Below are 21,111 nucleotides of genomic sequence, written 5' to 3'. Positions count from 1 at the left end.
CAGGCAAAGAAATAATTCATGCACTTCCTCCTGGTTTCAAGTTCGTTTATCAGATTAGCTAGGAGCACAGGATTAGATTTTAAAAGGTCAAAGAGAGCTGGAAAGAGAGAGGAAGGTGCTTCTTCCAGGGAGGGCCCTGCCCTGAGGGCAGTGGGCCGTCAAGGTGTGTTAGTGGGAATGTGCCAGAGATCACCTTCCCCACCTCACCGAAGGTTCAAGAAAACCTAAGAGAATTGAGAAAGATTGTATAGCCCTCTTGTGTTTTTTGTGACATCTTTATACCTGGCATAGAAGGAAACTTTTTCATTTTTGCAAAGAAATTCCGAACATATTTTGAAGGCTGAGAAAAACCTCTGCCTTGTTTCTTTTAACTTTGCTCTCTTGTTAGGCCTGTGGCTTAACCTTCATATTAATTGATCAGATAGGTCATCTTGATAGGTTACTTTTCAAACATTTTTTTTCCTAAATTAAAAAAGCTTTCGAGTAGTATGACTAGTGGGGTTTTGCTTTCTCTTTTCTTTTTTCCCTGGCCATTTAGGATGAGCTGACAACTACCAAGAGGAGTTATGAGGATCAGTTAAGTATGATGAGCGACCACCTGTGCAGCATGAACGAGACACTATCTAAACAGAGAGAAGAGATTGACACACTAAAGATGTCTAGTAAGGTAGGGGAGGAAGGGGTCTCTCTGCAGTGTAATATTTAATATTTAATGTATTTAATACAAGGTATTTCATTGCTGTGTGTTTCAGGAACAAAAGGTTAAGAGATCTGAAGTGTTTATAAATCATTTCACTTGTCTTCTTATCTTGAAAGTAGAATGAAGATTCTTTGATTGAGTTATAGGTTGAGAGGAGGTCTGACCTCTGAGGCCCTAACACTGTGACCATTGCTTTTTGGCATTTTGGGCATTTTGGGCATTTCTGCTACTGTTCTGTTAGTTGGGAGGATTCTTGGGGGGTTTATGATGGGGATTACTCTATCTATGTGAATCTAAAATGGTGCTGTTGGAAGAGTAACCTTCTTTAGCAAATTATTCTCATACATATTCATATAACCTAGGACTGGCTTGTCCTTTTAATTCCAAAAACTTCTTAGATTTCATTTCCCATAAAGCCTCTGCTTGTCCAGGCTGGAGTCAGTAGATATTGGTAATGTTTTTGTGTTGAAAGGCATATCCACGTATCATGTCTCTTTGTTGTATCATAATGTATGTACTCTTACCATGAAAGGTAAGCCTCAAGAGGCCAGAGAGTTGGTTTCATGCATCATCTCAGATGCTTGGCATATTTTGGTAACTCAGACAATACTCTGCCACCAGCAGCTTGTCTCCAGCCTGTGCTCTTTGAAATCCACTACTGCCCCTTACCGATCTAGCAGGCATGTATTGAGTTCCTGCTGTATGCTGGCACTGGGGAAGACATAGAGATGAACAAACCATAGCTTCATTTTAGCATCTGCCAGTTGGTGGTACAGAGCAGCATCCAGCTCAGTTGGTATCTCCTTGGAAAATGTATCATGTTAATGCACTAGAATCTGCGTTATGTAATTTGGCTTCTCAGTGTAGTTTCGTGTTATTGTTTGGCCTCTGGCTGCTTCAGAGAATGTCTGTGATGCTTTGCTGGGACATCTTGTGATGACTGTAACCAGCCAGTGTGGTTCTGATTCAGGTTCCCCAGTTACTTGTGCTTCAGGAACTTTAGCTTGGACGTAGAGGGTGGAGTGTTGCTCCTCTTGAAGAATGCCTCCTTTAACCCTTTTGGCCTCTTGATATTCCATCAGGGCAATAGCCGACTCATGTAGAAAGCACATGTGTTAGTGGGAGTAGTAGGAGAAAGCCTGCTTTAGCACCTAACATTTGAAAAAAAGTAGCAGTGATTATAGGGAAAGTTTTCAGACCTCAGAGCTGCAGAAGGCATTCGGTTCTGAATTGAGAAGGGTTATTGTGGGGTATAGCAAAGCTCATTGTCCCAAAGGTAATTGTATTGCAGCCACTTTAGAAGTGAGAGGAGTTTTAAGCCCTCTTAGAACTTTTTAATCTAGTCCTTAGAATATCTGTCATTAATAATACACTGAGTTAGAGATCCTTCTTCACTTTGTAGTTTCTGTTGTTAATCTTTCTTTGATCATCCTGTGGTTCCTATATTTTGCACACCTCCCCCATTTATTAGTCATTTAAATTGCTATAGCATCACCTTATGACGGAGTTGACGTGGTCTCCATTGGATACCAAGTAAACGTCCTGAAACCATTTGTTTGCTATGATCTTGCTCTTAATGTTCGTGTTCTGCAATCATTTCCTACTTAATGAAAAAAAAATTTATATGTAATAGTTAAATGTAGGAATTTGAACCTCTCCAGAAAGAAGAAAAGTTACATAAAAGTGGAAAGTCCAAATCTCCGTATGTGAGGGAATTGGGAATAAGTTAAGACATCTTCTCTCTAACTTGTTCTCAACTGGTATCTGATCTTCCCCTTGACAGTAGTCATTACCATTGGGGTGTTAGTTGGCACATGTTCAAAATTAGTACCTATTAAGACCCTTTAAAAGGTGTTTATTTCAACAGCAAAGGAATATGTTCAGGCTAAAAGTTTTTATCAGCTTTATGAAATCATAAACTACATTGTCTTTGGAACAAAATGAATATTTGAGGTTTGATAAATCCAAGATAGCTTTCTTTTCTTTCTTTATTGCCTGTCCTCAGACCCCAGGGGAATAAGGTTCATGGAGGAAGTGGGGAGAGTTAAAAGTAACAAACCGCTCTGTGATTCCTGTATAAAAGTTGGCGATGCAAGGTTATCAGCTGTTCTCCCTCTTGGAAACTAAAATTTTCCACAGTGAAATATGGCTTCCAGACAGCTTGGTGTCTAAACTGCGTGAATGATTTTTCTAGGGGTTGGTGTTCTTATTGTTGATATTTTTCTTTGCACAGGGGAATTCTAAAAAGAACAAGAGTCGATAGTTTACAGAGAGCTGGTTGGTGACTTCTTTGCAGAGCTGCTACTGCTGCGCGGAGCTGCGGGGCCGAGACTCCACGTCCAGGGCTGGCCGCCTTCAGGAAGCTGGAGTGTTGTTGGACCTAGTAAAGTAGTCAGTGTTGTAAATGGCCTTGAAGTATTTAAAATATATTTGTAACCAGTAAGGTAAATCCAGAATTTAATGTTGACAGTAAAACGGAAAACAGTACACATACCATGGATATTGTAGGTTTCCTTATGCTGTTTTTACTGTACACTTTTTAAAATTAGGCTTTAATTTCAGTATGTAAGAACAACAAATATTTTGTATATTTTCAAACTCAGTGATATGGTAATCAATTTGGTATCTGTGGAATAGGTATGTGTTTCTGGATAAAATGCTTAAATTGTCAAACTGTCATTCTTGCTGTAATTGAAAGCAGTCTCCAATTCTTTTTGAAGACTTGTTCATTCTCTCTCTCTCTCCGTCCCTCTCTCCTGCTCTCTCTCTCTCTCTCTCTCTGTTCTGGAGGGAGTGGGCCTTGAAAACTTCAGATCTTGTGGGTTTATTATCATTGTCTTCAGCTCTTCAGTACCCTCTCTGTGTTGGAATAATAGCTTAAGGAAATTGATGTCAATAAATTCATACTTATATCAAACTTTCAGTCTCTCTATGAAAATCTGATGAAGGAAACTAAAACTTATTAAAGTAAGCTTCACAAAATTACCAAATCCCAATTGATTTTGATATAATCTTTCTAATCCCCCAAATTGGAATAATCATACAGTTAATCCTTTATTAAGTCTTTGAGTACCTCCCAAGGTACTTGTAACCATGCTTCAAGCAAGGACCCTGAGCCCTTTCAGGCTCCTCTTGGTTTCTTTCATAAACATTGTGTCATTTCCATGTATATTTCAGGGGTGAAATTTCTCTCAGCACCTCCATCCCCAAGTCTCCAAATATATTGCTCCTTTCCTCTGAGTTTCCTGCACATGCCCATTTCACTTCAGGTCCAAGTCCCCAGACTAGGTCTGCAGACCTGAAACCCCTTCTTCCTCACCTCCCTGCCTGCAGCTCCATCTCCTTTGAGCCTCTTCTCTAGGCAGTTGCTAGTCACCCTCCAAAATGCTTTATTCTCTTTCACCTGAGAGCTCATCAGCAGCTTCCCTCCGTGCTCAACATAAAGGCCAACTCCTTGGCCTCTGCGCCACTGTAGAGGCAGACTCTGGTGGTTGTGCCCAGTCCTCACAGTATGAAAGTGTTTGACTCCTGTCTCGGGGATCTCTGGGTCAGTCAACTCAGTCCCATTCTCCCGGCCCTTTGAGTCCCTAGCCCCTTTGCCCTTTCCGTTTTCTGTGACCTGCTTATTTTAATTCTCCATCAGCTGAACCAGCTGTTTTCACTGCAGCTGCATCTAAGCCCCCAAGCACCGTGCTGATTAGCTCCACCGTAAACCTAGAGTTTCCCGCCCCTGCTAGACCTTCAGTGTTCTGTGATGCTGCATTTGGAATTTCTGGTCCATTTCTATTCCTCCTTTGGAGAGTTTGGGATGAAGGAGTGACCTCATCTGGCTTATATTTTAGTGGAATTGTGGGCTGCTATGCTGAGAATAGATTGTAGGGGAGCAACGGCAGAAGCAGACAGACAAATTGGGAAGCTATTGCAGTAGCAGGAGGCTGTTGAGAGATGACGGTAGCCTGGACCGTGCTGGTGGCCGTGGAAGTTGTGTGAAGTCTATTTCTGGATTTATTTTGAAGAGAGTGGATAGGAATTGCTGAAATTGCAACTCTTTCCCCCGTACACTTCTATTACTCTTCTCTGACTTGTTTTACTGCTAATATTGGTTTGGCCAAAAAGTTCATTTGGGTGTTTCCGTAACATCTTATGGAAAAACCCGAACTAACTTTTTGGCCAACCCAATACTTATCAGAATCTAACATACCATATGCTTTGCTTATTTATCTTATTTATTGCCTGTTTCCAGGTAATTTATTGCCTGTTTCTTCTACAAGATACAGCTCCATGAAGGCAGGTTTTTGGTCTAGTTTGTTCACTGCCGTCTTCCCCTGAACCTGGAACACTGCCTGGCATTCAGTGAGCGTTTATTTGTTGAATGAATGTTGACTGGGTGGAATGTGGAGTGTGAGAGAAAGAGGAGTCAAAGGTGAAGCCAAGGATTTTGACCAGAACAAACCTGACTGAGAGGGAGGGTCGAGCTAGTTTCCACCTGGTTGTGACTTAGCTGAACACCTGGGAATCACCTTGGATTGCTCCTGGCCTGGCACATCTCATTTGCTTATCTTGTCCTACTGAATCTTCCTGCCTTTGCGTATCTCTCCATTCTAACCTCTCCTTATTTGATACCTTAAATCAAGTCCTGGCTCCCTACCGTCTGGATGACTCGTCTTCCTGTTCTCCAGACCTCCCGTCCCTGTTACCAGACTCTTTCTGAAACTCTGCAGAGCTGTTTCCCTGTTGGAAAGAAGGCCTTCACAGTGGCCCCTCATTGCCCACTGGGCGCGATCTGGCTGTAGCGTGTACAAATGAGACATGTACGCTGACTGTCGCTCGCTTTCTCCTCGTTCTCCTCCAAGCACCCAGTGTACTCTCCCTCTGCTTCCTCAGACCTCTGGGTCAGGAAGAGTTTCACTTCTCCTGAGACATGGGCCTGTTTTTCTAAGTTCACTTCTCCTGAGACGTGGGCCTGTCCTGTTTTCACATTTACAGAGAAAATGTGAATCTTGGCTTTGGTGGCTGGGACTTGTATCTCCCACCAGCCGTGAGCTGCCAGGGCTCCCAGACCAGGCACTCTTATTGCCCTGCTTGGTGGCTGGTCCCACAGACCTGCAGGCTGTACTTGTGGACTGCTCGGCCACTCTGTACGGGTCAGTGCCTCTGGGAGGTTTCCTAGGGTTCCCTGAGGTACAGGGCAGGACTGTAGAGGGTGCAGTTGGTTTCCTGGCAAAATTGTCCCCTTTTAACGTAACTGCTAAGATCTTCACTCTCTTGGCAGAATCCCTTGCCAAGGCATATAGTGACCACCATTTGTTAGCCATTTACTTAAGTCAGGCATGGATAAGACTTAACAGGACTTACTTCATTGGAACCTCCAATAATTGTATCTCATTGGTGCTATTACTGTCCCCATTGTCTAGACAGAAAACTACGGCTTAGAGAGGCTCAGCAGTTTGCCCACAGTCACGCAGCTAGTACATTGTAGGGCCGGGACTCAGATCCAGGCTAGTCTCATTCCAGAGCATGGGTTATTCACTGCTGTGGTGTGAGCCTTTTACATCAGGGGCATTCAGTTCTATTCCTACAGGCACTGTTGGTATATATTTGGAGGATAAATATTAAAGTTCTCAGTAACTCCTATACTTCATTCAACTTTCCCTTCTCATGTCTTCATTAAATATCCCTACCCCTTCTTTCAGCATTTATTTAGCTTCTTGGGCTAATGGCCCAGGTACAAGGTTTGCTTTTGACATGATTTTTTTCTTCTCTGACACTTATTTTTTTATTTTCTTGAATTTTATTTTAGTTACTTTTTATACAGCAGGTTCTCATCCATTTTATACACATCAGTGTATACGTGTCAATCCCAATCTCCCAATTCATCCCACCACCACCCGCCCCCCGCCACTTTCCCCCCTTGGTGTCCATACGTTTGTTCTCTACATCTGTGTCTCTATTTCTACCCTGCAAACCGGTTCATCTGTACCATTTTTCTAGGTTCCACATATATGCATTAACATACGATATTTGTTTTTCTCTTTCTGACTTACTCTGTATGACAGTCTCTAGATCCATCCATGTCTCGACAAATGACCCAATTTCGTTCCGTTTTATGGCTGAGTAATATTCCATTGTATATGTGTACCACAGCTTCTTTATCCATTCGTCTGTCGATGGGCATTTAGGTTGCTTCCATGTCCTGGCTATTGTAAATAGTGCTGCAGTGAACATTGGGGTGCATGTGTCTTTTTGAATTATGGTTTTCTCTGCCTGACCCTCATTTTTATTTATGTATTCCCCGTTACACAGACCTTCCCAGCTACCAAATTCTGAATTTAATAAATTTATGCCATGATGCTGCCCCTTCCTTATAATCCTCTTTCTGTACAACCTTCATTGTTATTTCTCTTTTCTTAAGGGAATTTTCTATAACCTACACAGAACTAGAGACTAGTATGAACCCGTACGTCCCCATCACTTCTTATGAACATTTTGTTAATCTTGTTTCATTTTTTTCCCCACAAAAAATTCTTCTTTTCCTGGAGTATTTTAAAGCAGGTCCCAGACATTGGATGTTTCCCCTGTAAACACTTCGGTTATGTATACTTTTGTAAAGATGGTGAGCACTGACTTCTAAATCTGCCTTACCCATTTCATCATTCACTCAACAAGTATGTGTTGAGTGCCCGCTGAGTGCTCAGTGCTGATGAGACTGTGATAAGCAAAACAGACTCGCTGGCTGCCCTTGAGAGCTTATAGTCTGCTAGTGAGGCAACAAAGTGATCGTGAAAATGCATAATTACAAACAGCCATATGTCATCCATCCTGCCCTGGACTTGTCTCAGACAAGGCAGCAAGTGAGAGATAATACATAGAGGCTGTAACATCTTTTATTAAATGTCTGTATTTTTACCAAAGTTACAAACTTAGTTTGAGTCAAGCTGTTCTAAAAATACTTATTACAAAGAAAAAACGAGGCAAAACAAAGGCTACTGCTCCTCCCCCTCATTTCATGCTCCCCAGAGAAAAGCACTTTCACTCACTGTTTTGGTATCTGTCTCCATATTTCCAAATGGCATGCTTCTTTTGCTTTTCCAGTTAGGCATTATGAATTGACTTCGCAGTTGGAAGATGAGGATTTGTCTCTGTTTCATCTTCCTCCCTCTCCCTGCTACTCACATACATGTACATGCTTTCTGTTTTCCTGTCTTCTCTTCAAACTAGTTACATCACCATTTTGATTAGGCCGATATTGCATATATACTTTAGTATGATTATTTAAATGCTGTTGGTAGCTGGGTCATGTAATGTACTATGATGATTTTTCCTTTCTTGTACAGCTCTTTGTGTTCCCTGGAGTTAATAATTGTCTGCCTATCTGTTTGTCTGTCTGTCTATCTATCATCTGTCTATCTATGTCTTCCATGGTGTTTATCACTAATTTATTCCTAAATTCTCTCCCAGGTGTATAACTCTAGTCTCAGTGTGGTCAGATTCAATTGGGTGTTTAGCTAAATTTATCTTCTTCAAGAAGTCTCTCCTAGGGAGTTCTTGGTGGTCCAGTGGTTAGGACTCAGTGCTCTCAATGCCGGGGCCCTGGGTTCTATCCCTGGTTGGGAAACTAAGATCCCACAAGCCGTGTGGTGTGGCCAAAGAAAAAAAAAAAAAGAAGTCTCTCCTAGAGTCCTTCGATCTGCTCCAGGCTATCCTGTTTGGTTTCTAGGCCAGCAGCACTGCTGCTGTCTTGGGATCTCCCTGCCTCATCATCCCAGGCATCAAGTGTCTCCTGCTCTTAAAATAACTCTCTCTCACTCCAGGAGCCTTTCCAGTGGGTGTCCTTTGCTTCTACGTGCCATTGCAGTGCCCTCTCAAAGAATCGTCTATTCTGTCTAGGCCTCTTAAAGCATGGAAAGTGAAAAATGAGAGATAATTCTCAGTCTAGGCACAGAGTAGGAACTCAATTGGCTGAAGTCCACGTAGAAGCAAAAGAAAAAGAAAAAAAAAAAGAAAAGGGCTTTTAATTAATCATTCATTGCTTCCTGGAGAAGAAAGAATTCTCAGAACTTACTGAAACGACATTTCCGACTTTTTCTTCATTACATACTGCATGCTTCTTGTTGAAAATTTGGAAAATGAGGAAAAGTGTCAAGAGCACACATCTCTTTTTGTAGAGATTCAGCTATTAATATTTTTGTTTATTCCTGTTCTTTTTCATGCATATATATGTTTTTAATCAAAATTGGGATTATGTTATAAGAAATTCCAAATTTAAAAAAAGGGCTCTTTAATGAGATGCGATGAGGTGGGGAGGTAGGTTTGCTGGCTGCACAACTCCAGGGGGCACTGTTCATGTTCTGTTCTGCAGCAGGCCTGGGTCAAGGGATAAGATGCTCCAGGCACAGCTTGAGAAACTATGATAAATAGCATGTGTCTTGTTATGTCATTTTTAAACACCACCCCCCATTATGCTGTTATAAGCAGAACTGCTCACTTCCAAATGGATAAAACTGGATTCTCCACTGCTTTTGGTAAGAAACTATATCAGTTATACTAACAGATACTTTTTAACAATGTGACAACTTTCCAAGTTCATTGTCCACTAAAAACAAAACAAAAACTTGGCTGCATTATTTCCAAACAAAAATGTGAGAAAAAAATAAGTAAAGTAAGGAACCGATTAGCTAAGAAAGCCACCAAAAATTTGGAGCAAAAAGCTCTCTCCAAATGACCATGAATTAAAGCTTTCTTCGTAATAAAAATCCTCAGACAGAAAAATGTGCAGTTTTGTTCTATTCAGCATTGACCTTGGCAGTTGTTCCCAGCTCTTCAAAGGCTTCAAACTCCTCTATAACTTTCACATATGAAGATAGCACCTTGGTTGATGATGGTTAAGAAACCATCTGGCAGAGCCACACTGACAAGGAATGGTCTGTTCTGGGAAAGAAGAGGAAGCTCTGTTCTTGGCTAAGGGCCAGTCCTCAGATACCATGATGATAAATGGAAAGCTTGTCAGTAAGCTTTGCCTGTGCCTTACATTTTTAAGCTGTTTGGTAATTAGCTCCAAATTAGGAAATTAACTGGCAATCAGAGAATTAGAGCAGGAAAACCCATTACAGTTCTTCTAACTCTTTGAAAGAAAAGGTTATAGAGCAGGATTAGAATAACTGGTTTGGGAAAGGGAGGATCAGAAGAATTGAGTCCTGGGTGGAAACATGCTAGAGACTATTGTCTGGCTTGTGGGTGTAGGAGCCTTAAAAGGCACCTACCCCACTTAGAACCTTTGTGTTGTTTTTAATGATCTCTGCTCCCTAAATAGCCCCACTGCTCCCTAAACACCAGTGGGATAGCTCAGTGGTGACACCCCATAGGTCCAAGAATAGAAACAACACAGTTCAGTTAACTAAGAAAAAAAATGTCACTTACTATCTCGCTTAGATGCTGAAGAATATTCTGCCTTTCTCCAGCTTTCCTGTATTTCCTTAGGGCATCTCTTCTGTTATGTTAACTTGTCAACATACCTCACGTCATTTTCACATATGCCATCTCCCTGAACAACTTCCAGGTGCTGTGTGGCAGGAACCATGCCCTTGTATTTACTCCCCCACAGCGCCTAGCAGAATGTCTTGTACATAGTAGGTGTTCACTTAATGCTAATTGGATACATTCGAGGAAGCAGGCCAAGGGACTGTACAACTGTAGCTCAAGCCACACCTAAGAGTGTCCCATCTCTAGGACAAAGGATAGCTAATCTGCCATTCCTTTTTTTTTTTTTTTTTACTTGGAGTATAGTTGATTTACAATGTTGTGTTAGTTTCAGGTGTACAGCAAAGTAAATCAGTTATACATATATCCACTCTTTTTTTTTTTTTTCAGTACGCGGGCCTCTCACTGTCGTGGCCTCTCCCGTTGTGGAGCACAGGCTCCGGACACGCAGGCTCAGCGGCCATGGCTCATGGGCCCAGCCGCTCCGCGGCATGTGGGATCTTCCTGGACCGGGGCACGGACCCGTGTCCCCTGCATTGGCAGGCAGACTCTCAACCACTGCGCCACCAGGGAAGCCCCACTCTTTTTTTTTTTAAGATTCTTTTCCCATATAGGCCATCATAGAGTATTGAGTAGAGTTCCTGTGCTATACAGCAGGTTCTTATTAGTTATCTATTTTATATCTATATAGTAGTGTGTGTATGTCAGTCCCAGTCTCCCAATTTATGCCTCCCCCTGCCTATCACCTGGTAACCATAAGTTTGTTTTCTACATCCATGACTCTACTTCTGTTTTGTAAATAAGTTCATTTTGTACCACCCCTTTTTTTTTAAGATTCCACATATAAGCAATATCATATTTGTCTTTCAGTATCTTTCTTCACTTAGTATGACAATCTCTAGGTCCAACCATGTTGCTGCAAATGGCATTATTTTGTTCTTTTTATGTCTGAGTAATATTCCATTGTGCATATGTACAACATCTTTATCCATTCCTCTGTTGATGGACATTTAGGTTGCTTCCATGTCCTGGCTATTGTAAATAGTGCTGCAATGAACACTGGGGTGCATTTATCTTTTTGAATTACGGTTTTCTTCGGGTATATGCCTAGGAGTGGGATTGCTGGGTCATATGGTAATTCTATTTCTAGTTTTTTTTTTTTTTTTTTTTTTTTTTTGCGGTACGCGGGCCTCTCACTGTTGTGGCCTCTCCCGTTGTGGAGCACAGGCTCCGGATGCGCAGGCTCAGCGGCCATGGCTCACGGGCCCAGCCGCTCCGCGGCATATGGGATCCTCCCGGACCGGGGCACGAACCCGTATCCCCTGCATCGGCAGGCGGACTCTCAACCACTGCGCCACCAGGGAGGCCCTATTTCTAGTTTTTTAAGAAACCTCCATACTGTTCTCCATAGTGGCTGTACCAGTTTACATTCCCACCAACAGTGTAGGAGGGTTCCTTTTCTCCACATCCTCTCCAGCATTTATTGTTTGTAGATTTTTTGATGATGCCTATTCTAAGCGGTGTGAGGTGATACCTCACTGTAGTTTTGATTTTCATTTCTCTGATAATTAGTGATGTTGAGCATCTTTTCATGTGCTTTTTGGAATCTCGGGCCATTCTGAAATAAGTGGTCATCCTCCTAAGTATCATTGATTTTAGCTGGCATTCTCAGTGAAGATGTAGGTGTTTTATTTATCTCTGGAAATTTCCTTTGAAAGAACATTCAAGTTTCCTCATGGATAAAGTTGTTTAAAAACATCAGGCCAGGGACTTCCCTGGTGGTCCAGTGGTTAAGATTTTGCCTTTCCAATGCAGGGAATGCGGGTTCGATCCCTGGAACTAAGATCCCACATGCCGTGCGGTAAGGCCAAAAAAGGAAAAAAAAAAAAAAAAAAAAAAAAAATCAGGCCAGAATGCATCATGTACTTAAAATGGTGATTTTTTTTTCCTGTTTCATTTTCACTGTAGTTGAAGCCATCACTGATTAATGTTGTTTTGAATACGGTTTTCCACAAGTCTTTATTTTGAATGAATGTTGCAATATAAATAGAGACTTACTATTGTAAAGTTTTTAGAGAGGAATGTTCTTATCAAGCATTTAGGGCTAAGCTTATCCTAGATCTGAAATCCTCACTTTCCAACCAAGTCCCCTTTCAAATCGGGCATTTCTGAAAGCCGGTTTGAATTTATATTAATTGATCCTGACAGCTTCAGCTGATTTTGAGTTTTGAGGTTCCAAGTTAGTTAATCTACTAGATCATATTTACAGACAACCTGGGGACCCCTTGTTAAACAGTGTGGAAATTCTAAATGGTTTCTGTGAAAAGGCTGTCAAAAAAGGGAAACTTGTTAATGAAAAGGAGAATGATATAGTCTGAGGGTCTCCTTACTGTAGAGCAAGGAAAGGGACAGGAACTGGAATAAAATGAGGTCACAGCTGGCCATGAACAGCTGTGGTGGCGTAGCTATTGAGGCCAGGCTGAGCTGTTTACCACCAGATTTTGATACAAAGGGACACTGCCAGAAAGTGTCCTTTGAAAGTATGTGGAAGAGTTACAAGAAATAAATCTGCATTCATGGAAATGGCAACTTTTGGAGTCATGTTGAGTCACACAGAAGAGGAGGGACTCTCTCTTGCAAAAGATAAATGGTTTTCAACCAACTGTATTTGGTGTTTAGAAAATTATGAGCCTATTTGCTTTGCAGAAGTGTCAAAGTTTCCAAAAAAGCTTTCTTTCACTGGGTGGGCTACCTACTAATCAAGGCCATACTGCTTGGAATTAAAAAGATGGTGAAATTTAAAAGTTGCACTCAGGACTCTATTTAAATGCAATGATAATTACTGGTTTGTCCAATGTGGTGGTGTTTCCTGTATGAGTCTTTTCTCCAGTTGTTACCTGTGGCATTTTCTGAGATGGGCTGGCCTCTTAGATAGCCCAGTGGCTGGACACAGGACACAGGAGTTTCAGTTTGGGGCTTCAGCCAGACTCCCTGGGGTCAGGGCATCTCTTTTCTTCCCTTTTTCTGCCTCCCTCTTCCTTTGTCCTTCTTCTGCACCTGGCTCAGCTCCTTACCAGAAGGCTGGCTCCAGCCCAGTACCTGACTGATTCCATAGAAGAGACTCTGAAAAGTTACCAGTCAGTTGACTTTCTATTCTCTAGACTCCCTCTTGCTCTCCCTCAACCCTTGATCATCACAGGGATGGTAGCTGGAGGAAAGGGAGAAGTGAGGAGGACCTGATGCCATTTTCTAGTTGCTTAGGGTGTCTTAAGCTTAAACACAATTACAAATTTTATCTGAAACTAAAAGTATCCTAAGTAGATCCCAGCTGTGTGACTTGAGGCACTTTTGTGCCCTTTCTGAATGTTTTCTTCCTTCCTCAAAGCCCTCAGCACAGGTTCCAACCACTGGGTAGCAGTTGGATAGGATACTGATTATCTTTTCCATTTTACCAAGGAACTCCAAGATCAAAAAACAAGACTATACCTGAAAGAGCATTAAAAAGAAAATCACATTGCTATGCAAACACAAAGAAGTGTTTAATCAGAATTCCCTTGTTTCCTTTCTATCATCCAGGCATTGCACTTCAAGTTGAGATGCTTGCTAGGGCCTCCTAACTCCTCTCCTTGGGCCCAAGCCTTCTCTTCCCAGGTAGTCCATCTTTCAGACCATTAAATCAATATTCCTCAATCACCATTTTGAGTCCACAGAGATTTACTGAGTGCCAACTGTATGCCAGGCTCTGGGAATACAAAAGTGAATAGGATACCACTTGCATCAAAATATTCTTTTGCTTAAAAACTTCCATGGATTTCCCATTTCCTGCTTTATGTCTAGTTCCACCTTCTCATCCAAACATTTCCCACCTCTCCTAAGCCTTCCAGTCTTGCCAGCCTCCAAAGCTCTGTGTGCCAGGGCCTGGAATACCCTCTTTTCTCTCCTCTGAGTCTGTTCAAACTCTACTCAAGCCTCCCATCCTGGGGTTGGGTATCACTCCAGTGAATCTTCTTCTTTCATTCTGACTCCCAGTGAGGCAGCCCTGCTTGAGGAAGAGGCTCAGATGTCAAGCGACTTGCCCAGAGTTACCTGCTAGCAAGTGATGGATTAGGGACTAGATGTCACCCTCTAACCTCTCCTCAGAGGACAGCCCCCCTTCTCTTGTACATTCTGCAGGCGGCCTCCTGCCCCATCCACACAGCCTGGCCCTTCACTAGGCTACCCCTGTCCTCCTCCTCTTGAGTACTGATGGGCCCTGGAAGGTGGGGTTCCATCTTTACCTTTCATCTTACCCTGTGACCAGGGCTGGTCTCACCTTAGGGGAAAAGAGGAGGCACTCAACAGAGGCTTCAAAAATAATTCTTAGCCAAGATATAGAAGCAACCCAAGTGTCCATCAACAGACGAATGGATAAAGGAGATATGGGGTGTGTGTGTGTGTGTATATATATACACACAATGGAATATTACTCATCCATAAAATAGAATGAAATTCTGCCATTTGCAGCAATGTGGATGGACCTACAGAATATTATGTTTAGTGAAATAAGGCAGAGAGAAAGACAAATACTGTATGATATCACTTATATGTAGAATCTAAAAAATAATGCAAACGAATGTATATAGCAAAATAGAAACAGACTCATGAAAACAAACTAGCGGTTACCAGAGGGGAGGGGAAAATTAAAGGTGTGGGATTAAGAGATACAAACTACTATGTAAAAAATAGATAAGCAACAAGATTATACTGTATAGCACAGGGACTTATAGCCATTATCTTGTAATAACTTTTTTTTTTTTTTTTTTTTTTGCGGTACGCGGGCCTCTCACTGTTGTGGCCTCTCTCATTGCGGAGCACAGGCTCCGGACGCGCAGGCTCAGCGGCCATGGCTCACGGGCCCAGCCGCTCTGCGGCATGTGGGATCTTCCCAGACCGGGGCACGAATCCGTGTCCCCTGCATCGGCAGGCGGACTCAACCACTGCGCCACCAGGGATGCCCTTGTAATAACTTTTAATGGGGTATAATCTGTAAAAATACTGAATCACTATGCTGTACACCTGAAACTAATATAAGATTGTAAATCAGCTATACTGTACTTCAATTTTTTAAAAAGGCAAAAAAAAAAATTCTTTAGTTCTAATCACAAGAGAAAGCCAAGCCCAAAAGCTCAATGAAGCAACGTGGAAACACGACCCCAAGTCGCCTCAGCCTCCCGCCGCCCCCCCCCAGCGTCCCCCGCCCAATCACCCCACCACCCAGAAAAGACAAGGCCCTAGAGGGGGAGGGTGGTTTCAGACCTGCCAAAGGCCCCAGCCGTCTGCTTCCAGGGGCATCTAAACGTAACTCCCACACCTGCCCCCACCCCGCCCCACTTCTGCGCAGGGAGCACCCTCTCCCCCTACTTGGAGGCTGGAGACTCCGAAGGAAGACGTGGAGAGAAGAGAATGGAGAATCAGACACCAGACAAACTTTGGGGGATCCAGGGCGGGGAGGAGTGCGGAGAGAAGCGGGGACGAAGCAGTGGGTGGGGTGGGGCAAGGGCGGGAGAGCCTCTGCGGAGTGGCCACGCCCTCCCCGCCCCTCCACTCGCGTCGCTCGGGGCCCTCCCTCTCCTCCCCCTCCTCCTCCGGCTTCTCCTCCCCGGGTGGACGGCGGCGGCCAGAGTCGGAGCCCCAGCCGCGCTGCCCGTGAGTGACCGCCCCCAGGGGACAGACGGGGAGGCATGGGGAGCCCCTTCTCCGGGGTGGGTTACCCCCGGTTTGCTGGGAAAGTTTGAGAAGGGGGGCCGCAGCCGACATCGCGGGAGGCGGGCATCTCCCGGGCAGGCTGGGTGCCCCGCGCCGTGCCCCTTCTCCCCCTCGCCACCCTCGCAGCCCCCAGAGGGCAGCGTCCGCACGGGGTGAGCCCCACCTGGCTTCTCATCTACACCACAGCTCTGGGGCTGTTGCTGTGACCTGGGTCCCGCTCTCAAGAGAAAGAAAACTCAAGCAGGAAAGAAAAGAATCTAGACTCAGCTCCAAGGGGCGGTGGGGGGCGGGGACTCGTTCCAACCCGTGTGGCCCTGGCCTCCCGGCCCAGGGTCCCGAGCCCCGGTCCTCCATCCCTCCCCTGGGAGGCTCAGCATCCCCCCACCCCCAGGACTCTCACTTTCCTTGTGTTTTCCTGGCTCCTGTTACTCATGCTGCTACCTTCTCCACCGCCGTCCCCCACCCCCACCTTTCTCCGGGAGGCTCCTGTCCCACAGGCTGATATCTCCAGCCTGGTGCCCCCTCCAGCCCTAGAAGACGATGACCCAGGCCAGGGAACCATAGCCACAGGGGTCTTCACACTTGTCCAAATATTTCCTGCAGGAAGGACTTTAACTAGGAGTTGATGTTCGATCCCCTGGCCGCACAAATCATGCCTTGTGTGTCCAAGGGGAAATGAAAATATATTCCTCCTTGGGATTTTACTATTTATGTTGGACATCTATTTTTTTTTTCAACCTCTCTGACTGTGCTTTCTTCCAATAATAATGATACGTCATTTAATTAGCCTTTCTAATTCTGAAAGAAACAGGAAAAAATAATAAAGAAAAAATAGAGAAAAAGAGTCCTTGCTAAAAATACTGTGCAGAACCTGATCTTTGGAAAGTAAAGACTTCATTCCATGCTTAATTGTTTTAGTGGGAGATGAGAGTTCACTTTAGCTTATTTTCGGACTACCCCAAACAGATTATTACAGCCTCCCCCAGGCTAGAAGTTTTCATTTGCCTGACATAAACCGCAGTGTTTGTTGGCATTCCCCAGCCTGGCTACTCACCCTGCATTTCTCTTCCCTCCTACTAGCCCTCCTCTCCATCCCCCTCCCAATGCCCCGACTCCCACTTTCTCATAAACTGGAGTTGTGAAAACAAGGCAATGGAAGAGGCAAAGCTGAGCAGGATCGCAAAGAAAAAAACAGCCTCACTTATTTTAATCCTGAGGCTTTTGCTTCAACTTGACTCCATTTGGGTAGAGGAATGTTTAGTTCACTTGTGTGGTTTTTATGTCTGTTCTCATTAGGGTTGAATCAGTGTTTCCATGACAGGCTTAGTTCTCTGGGTGTTGAGAAGGAGCTTGTTAATTCTCAGATGGGTCTGGTCAAGCCTGGAATCTGGAGGTTTTTGGATTTTTTCTTTTAAGGGGTTGATATCTGGGGTTGATATTACAAACTTCTGCCCACTCACTCAGACTGGAGCAGCCGGGGGCAGCCTGAACTGGGGTTTGCTTCCACGTGACCAAGGAAGAAAAAGCTTTCCTAAGGAGTGAGCTGTATGAACAGGATCGTGGGGGAGTGTTGAACTTTTATTGTTTTTAGGGAGAATGCCCTTCTCAAGAACTTAAGCCATTCCTATTTCTATATAAACAATAAATGTGGTTGTAACATATGTCTTAGATCAGCTTCAGAACAACCCGTCAAAACAGGTCAAGGTGTTGAACTATTCAGAAATAAAGATTTTTTAAAAAATGAATTTCATTGGAAAGAAACTTCTTTATTTTAAAAAGGATGTAATTCATTTTCCTCTGCTGATTGAGTGTGGTAGTTCCCCATTAGTATGAATTAGTAAGGTTTTACTGTGGTTTCAAAATGTCATTGGTAAGAAAGTGTTGTGACTTCCATTGAAAAAGAAAGCCCTTAAAAGTTTTGAACTTGTTTGGCCCTGCCTGGTGCTTAGAAAAACAATGCACTCAGATAAAAATCTTCAGCCTCTTCCTCTTCCTGAGAATTTTTAATAGTTTATTTAATGTCCCAGAAGTCAGCCTCATACTATTTGCAAAGAAATTGCCTTTCTGCCGTGTTCAGCTTTTGTACCACCTCATGGAATCTTGTTAAACTGGGTGGTTTGCCATCATGCACGAGGGTTTGCTGTGCAGCCCCAAATGGCTGCTCTGGATTCTGGGGATGTAATGAAGGCTGGCTGATGGAGCAGGTGGTCTGAATGGTGAGATGAAGGCTGCATCCCAAGTTAGCCAGTAGAAAGCAGCCAACTATCATCTGACGGGTCAGATGAGTTGGAAACAGACGAACAGTGGAACCTGCAGAGGAGAAAAGAGGGAAGGGGTTATTTTTACTTCTTATTTACTTTAAGAAGTAAAATAACCTAAAGGAATATGATGTGGCCTTTTAAAATCATGTTGTACAAGGATACCAAATTATATAGACATGCTTAGGGTATTTTGTTAAAATTTAAAAGCAGGTTATGAAATAGAAAGCATTGTATCTCACTCTTTGAAAATACACCCCCAAAATACTGGAATTGTATGCATGAAAATGGATGGTGGGATTACAGGTACTTTTGATTTTCTTTGTGCTTGCCTGTATTTCTCAACGTTTTTACAATAGTAATAGCTAACATTTATTGAGTATAAAGCACATACCCATAGTATTTCATTTTAAAACTCCTTGAGGTAAGTACTAGTATTATTCTCATGATAGAAGATTCAGAAACTAGAATCAGAGGGTTGCATAGCCACTATGTGCTAGAATCAAATCTTGAAATCAGGTCAGTGGCCAAAGTCTATTCATATCAATCACTGCTGTCTGCCATCTCCATGCACATGTATTATTATTATTTTTTAAATAAATTTTATTTATTTATTTATTTATTTATTTATGGCTGTGTTGGGTCTTGGTTGCTGTGAGCGGGCTTTCTCTAGTTGCGGCGAGCGGGGGCTACTCTTTGTTGCGGTGCGTGGGTTTCTCATTGCGGTGGCTTCTCTTGTTGGGAGCACGGGCTCTAGGTGCGTGGGCTTCAGTAGTTGTGTCATGTGGGCTCAGTAGTTGTGGCTCATGGGCTCTAGAGCATAGGCTCAATAGTTGTGGCACACGGGCTTAGTTGCTCCGCGGCATGTGCGATCTTCCCAGACCAGGGCTTGAACCCGTAGCCCCTGCATTCGCAGGCAGATTCTTAACCACTGTGCCACCATGGAAGTCCAGCATGTATTATTATTGTTATTTTAATTATAAGAAAAAATAGAAAAGGAAGGGAAAGTAATTTGTGGTTCAGTAAGAACTGATATTTTGATTAATTGTAAAATACCTCTATCTCCCATCTCTTCCATCTCCCACTGTCACTTGTCTTTGGGAGTCCTTGGGAATTGCTCCAGACTTAGCCAGATGTAGCTCACCTTCCCTTGGGAGCCAGCTATACCCATGAGAAATAATCCAGAATTCCTCAGACGCTTCCTGGACAGCCTGGAATTCCAGGAACCCCATGGGATTCTGGAACAGTCCTGGTAAAAGGCAGGATTTTTAAAGATCAGCAAATTATGTCTTCAGAGCCCTACCAGTACGGGTGTTCATTTTTCTTGGCATTGTCAGGGGAGTGAGATGAGTAGGAAGGCCCAGGGAAAGCTGCCAGCCTCCTATTTATCTTATCTACGTGTTATATGGAATGTCAGGTAGGTAGGTCAAGAATTTACCATAGAACAGGAAAGGAAGAGAAAAGCGTATTGCTTCTCGATGTTTATTACTGTGAAAACACAATAATAAACTATTTTTTGGAAGCCTGGCTATGTGGGTGATCCCACGCACTGGCAAGATGAACCAGAGAAGGAGATATTCTGGGGATAGCTCTGGGGAAGAAGCCCACATCCTGTACCATCATGTGTCCTCACAGGCAACCAGGCCCCTAGAGGTCACCTTATCCATCCTCTTCCTGGAATATACCTAAAGATGGGCTTTTCTAAAACACTTGGTCATTCAAATAACACACCTTAAGTAGGAGGCTTTATCTCTTTTATTTATTCTTCAAGGAAAAGTTTTCTGAAAGGCTGATGCTTCTAAATCACCTTCTTGTTGAAAAAAAATTGTAAGAGTCAAGGATCTCTTTCCCAAATTATCACACTTGGAACAAAATCCCAGATCTTGTATCCGTTTGACCATATGAGAAATGTCTTTGTGGTCTCAGTTCCAGGAATAGTTCTTGTGAACAACTTGTCTGTTTTGTCTTGTGGGTGCTGTGAATCCTTTAATTGATGTTTCCCATTTCCTATTTGGCCAAAAGGAAGACAGGGCCAACTTAGTGGCCTACTTCTAGCATATGCATAGGACTTTATGGCCTGTACTTTGAGTTGAGTTTTTTTGTTTTTTTTTCGGGTACACGGGCCTCTCACTGACGTGACCTCTCCCATTGCGGAGCACAGGCTCCGGACGCGCAGGCTCAGCGGCCATGGCTCACGAGCCCAGCCGCTCCGCAGCATGTGGGATCTTCCCAGACCGGGGCACGAACCCGTGTCCCCTGCATCGGTAGGTGGACTCTTAACCACTGCGCCACCAGGGAAGCCCTATGGCCTGTACTTTGAATAACTAATAACATTATTATATACCTTCTATTTCCTCTGTATACTTGGTTCCACCTTTCTCACCTACTTTACCTTGTTTTGTTTTATTTATCCACTGCATTGTGGAGGCTGCTACTTCTGATACCCCACTCCTTCCTTCTGAGTTCATGTCAATGGAAATTTAGAAGTTCTTTCATAGAAGGAAGGCCTTTGGTAAACTTTAAAAAATTTATATTGCTGAAAATATCTTTATTTTGCTCTTACAAATGAGAGTTTGACTGAGTGTGGAATGCTGGACTCATAATTATTTTTCTTCAGTATTTGGAACATATTACATAATTGTCTTCTTTCATCTATTGCTACTCCTAAGAATACCAAGTAACCTTGGGCAAGTTTCCTAATTTCTCTTAGTCTCCTTGTCTGTAAAATAGATAATAGTATCCACTTTAAGGATAATGTATGCAGAATGTTAGAATAATGCCTGCCATATAAGGAAGCACACAATAATTGTTAGCTATTACAATTACTTTTATATTTTTTCAGAATTTCTTGGCTTTCTTGGATTTTACTAGTTCATATAAATGTTAGTTTGTCTAGTTACACACAGGCAAAAAATCATGTTTGTATTTTTA

At 43.1% G+C, this 21,111-nt stretch overlaps 2 protein-coding genes across 5 annotated transcripts in view; both read left to right on the top strand.

Annotated features, from left to right (window-relative positions):
- The window catches only part of PPP1R21 (protein phosphatase 1 regulatory subunit 21), a 60,708-nt gene extending 57,310 nt beyond the window's left edge, over nt 1-3,398 (top strand). For all 4 annotated transcript variants that reach the window (XM_081253789.1, XM_081253790.1, XM_081253787.1 and 1 more), the window contains 2 exons: nt 539-667; nt 2,934-3,398. In XM_081253789.1, the coding sequence (XP_081109915.1) occupies nt 539-667; nt 2,934-2,963 (159 nt within the window). In that variant the 3' untranslated portion in view covers nt 2,964-3,398. The remainder of the gene's footprint in view (nt 1-538; nt 668-2,933) is intronic.
- Nucleotides 3,399-15,806: 12,408 nt separating this feature from the next.
- The window catches only part of STON1 (stonin 1), a 58,121-nt gene continuing 52,816 nt past the window's right edge, over nt 15,807-21,111 (top strand). The window contains exon 1 of the mRNA XM_081254545.1: nt 15,807-15,862. The gene's annotated coding sequence lies outside the window, so the exon portion shown is untranslated. The remainder of the gene's footprint in view (nt 15,863-21,111) is intronic.

The sequence above is a fragment of the Mesoplodon bidens genome, assembly GCF_964165515.1.
Source record: "Mesoplodon bidens genome assembly, chromosome: 14".
In the NCBI taxonomy this organism is placed as follows: domain Eukaryota; kingdom Metazoa; phylum Chordata; class Mammalia; order Artiodactyla; family Ziphiidae; genus Mesoplodon; species Mesoplodon bidens.
Note: the sequence above shows the minus strand (reverse complement) of the source record. Positions and strands in the feature narration are given on the sequence as shown.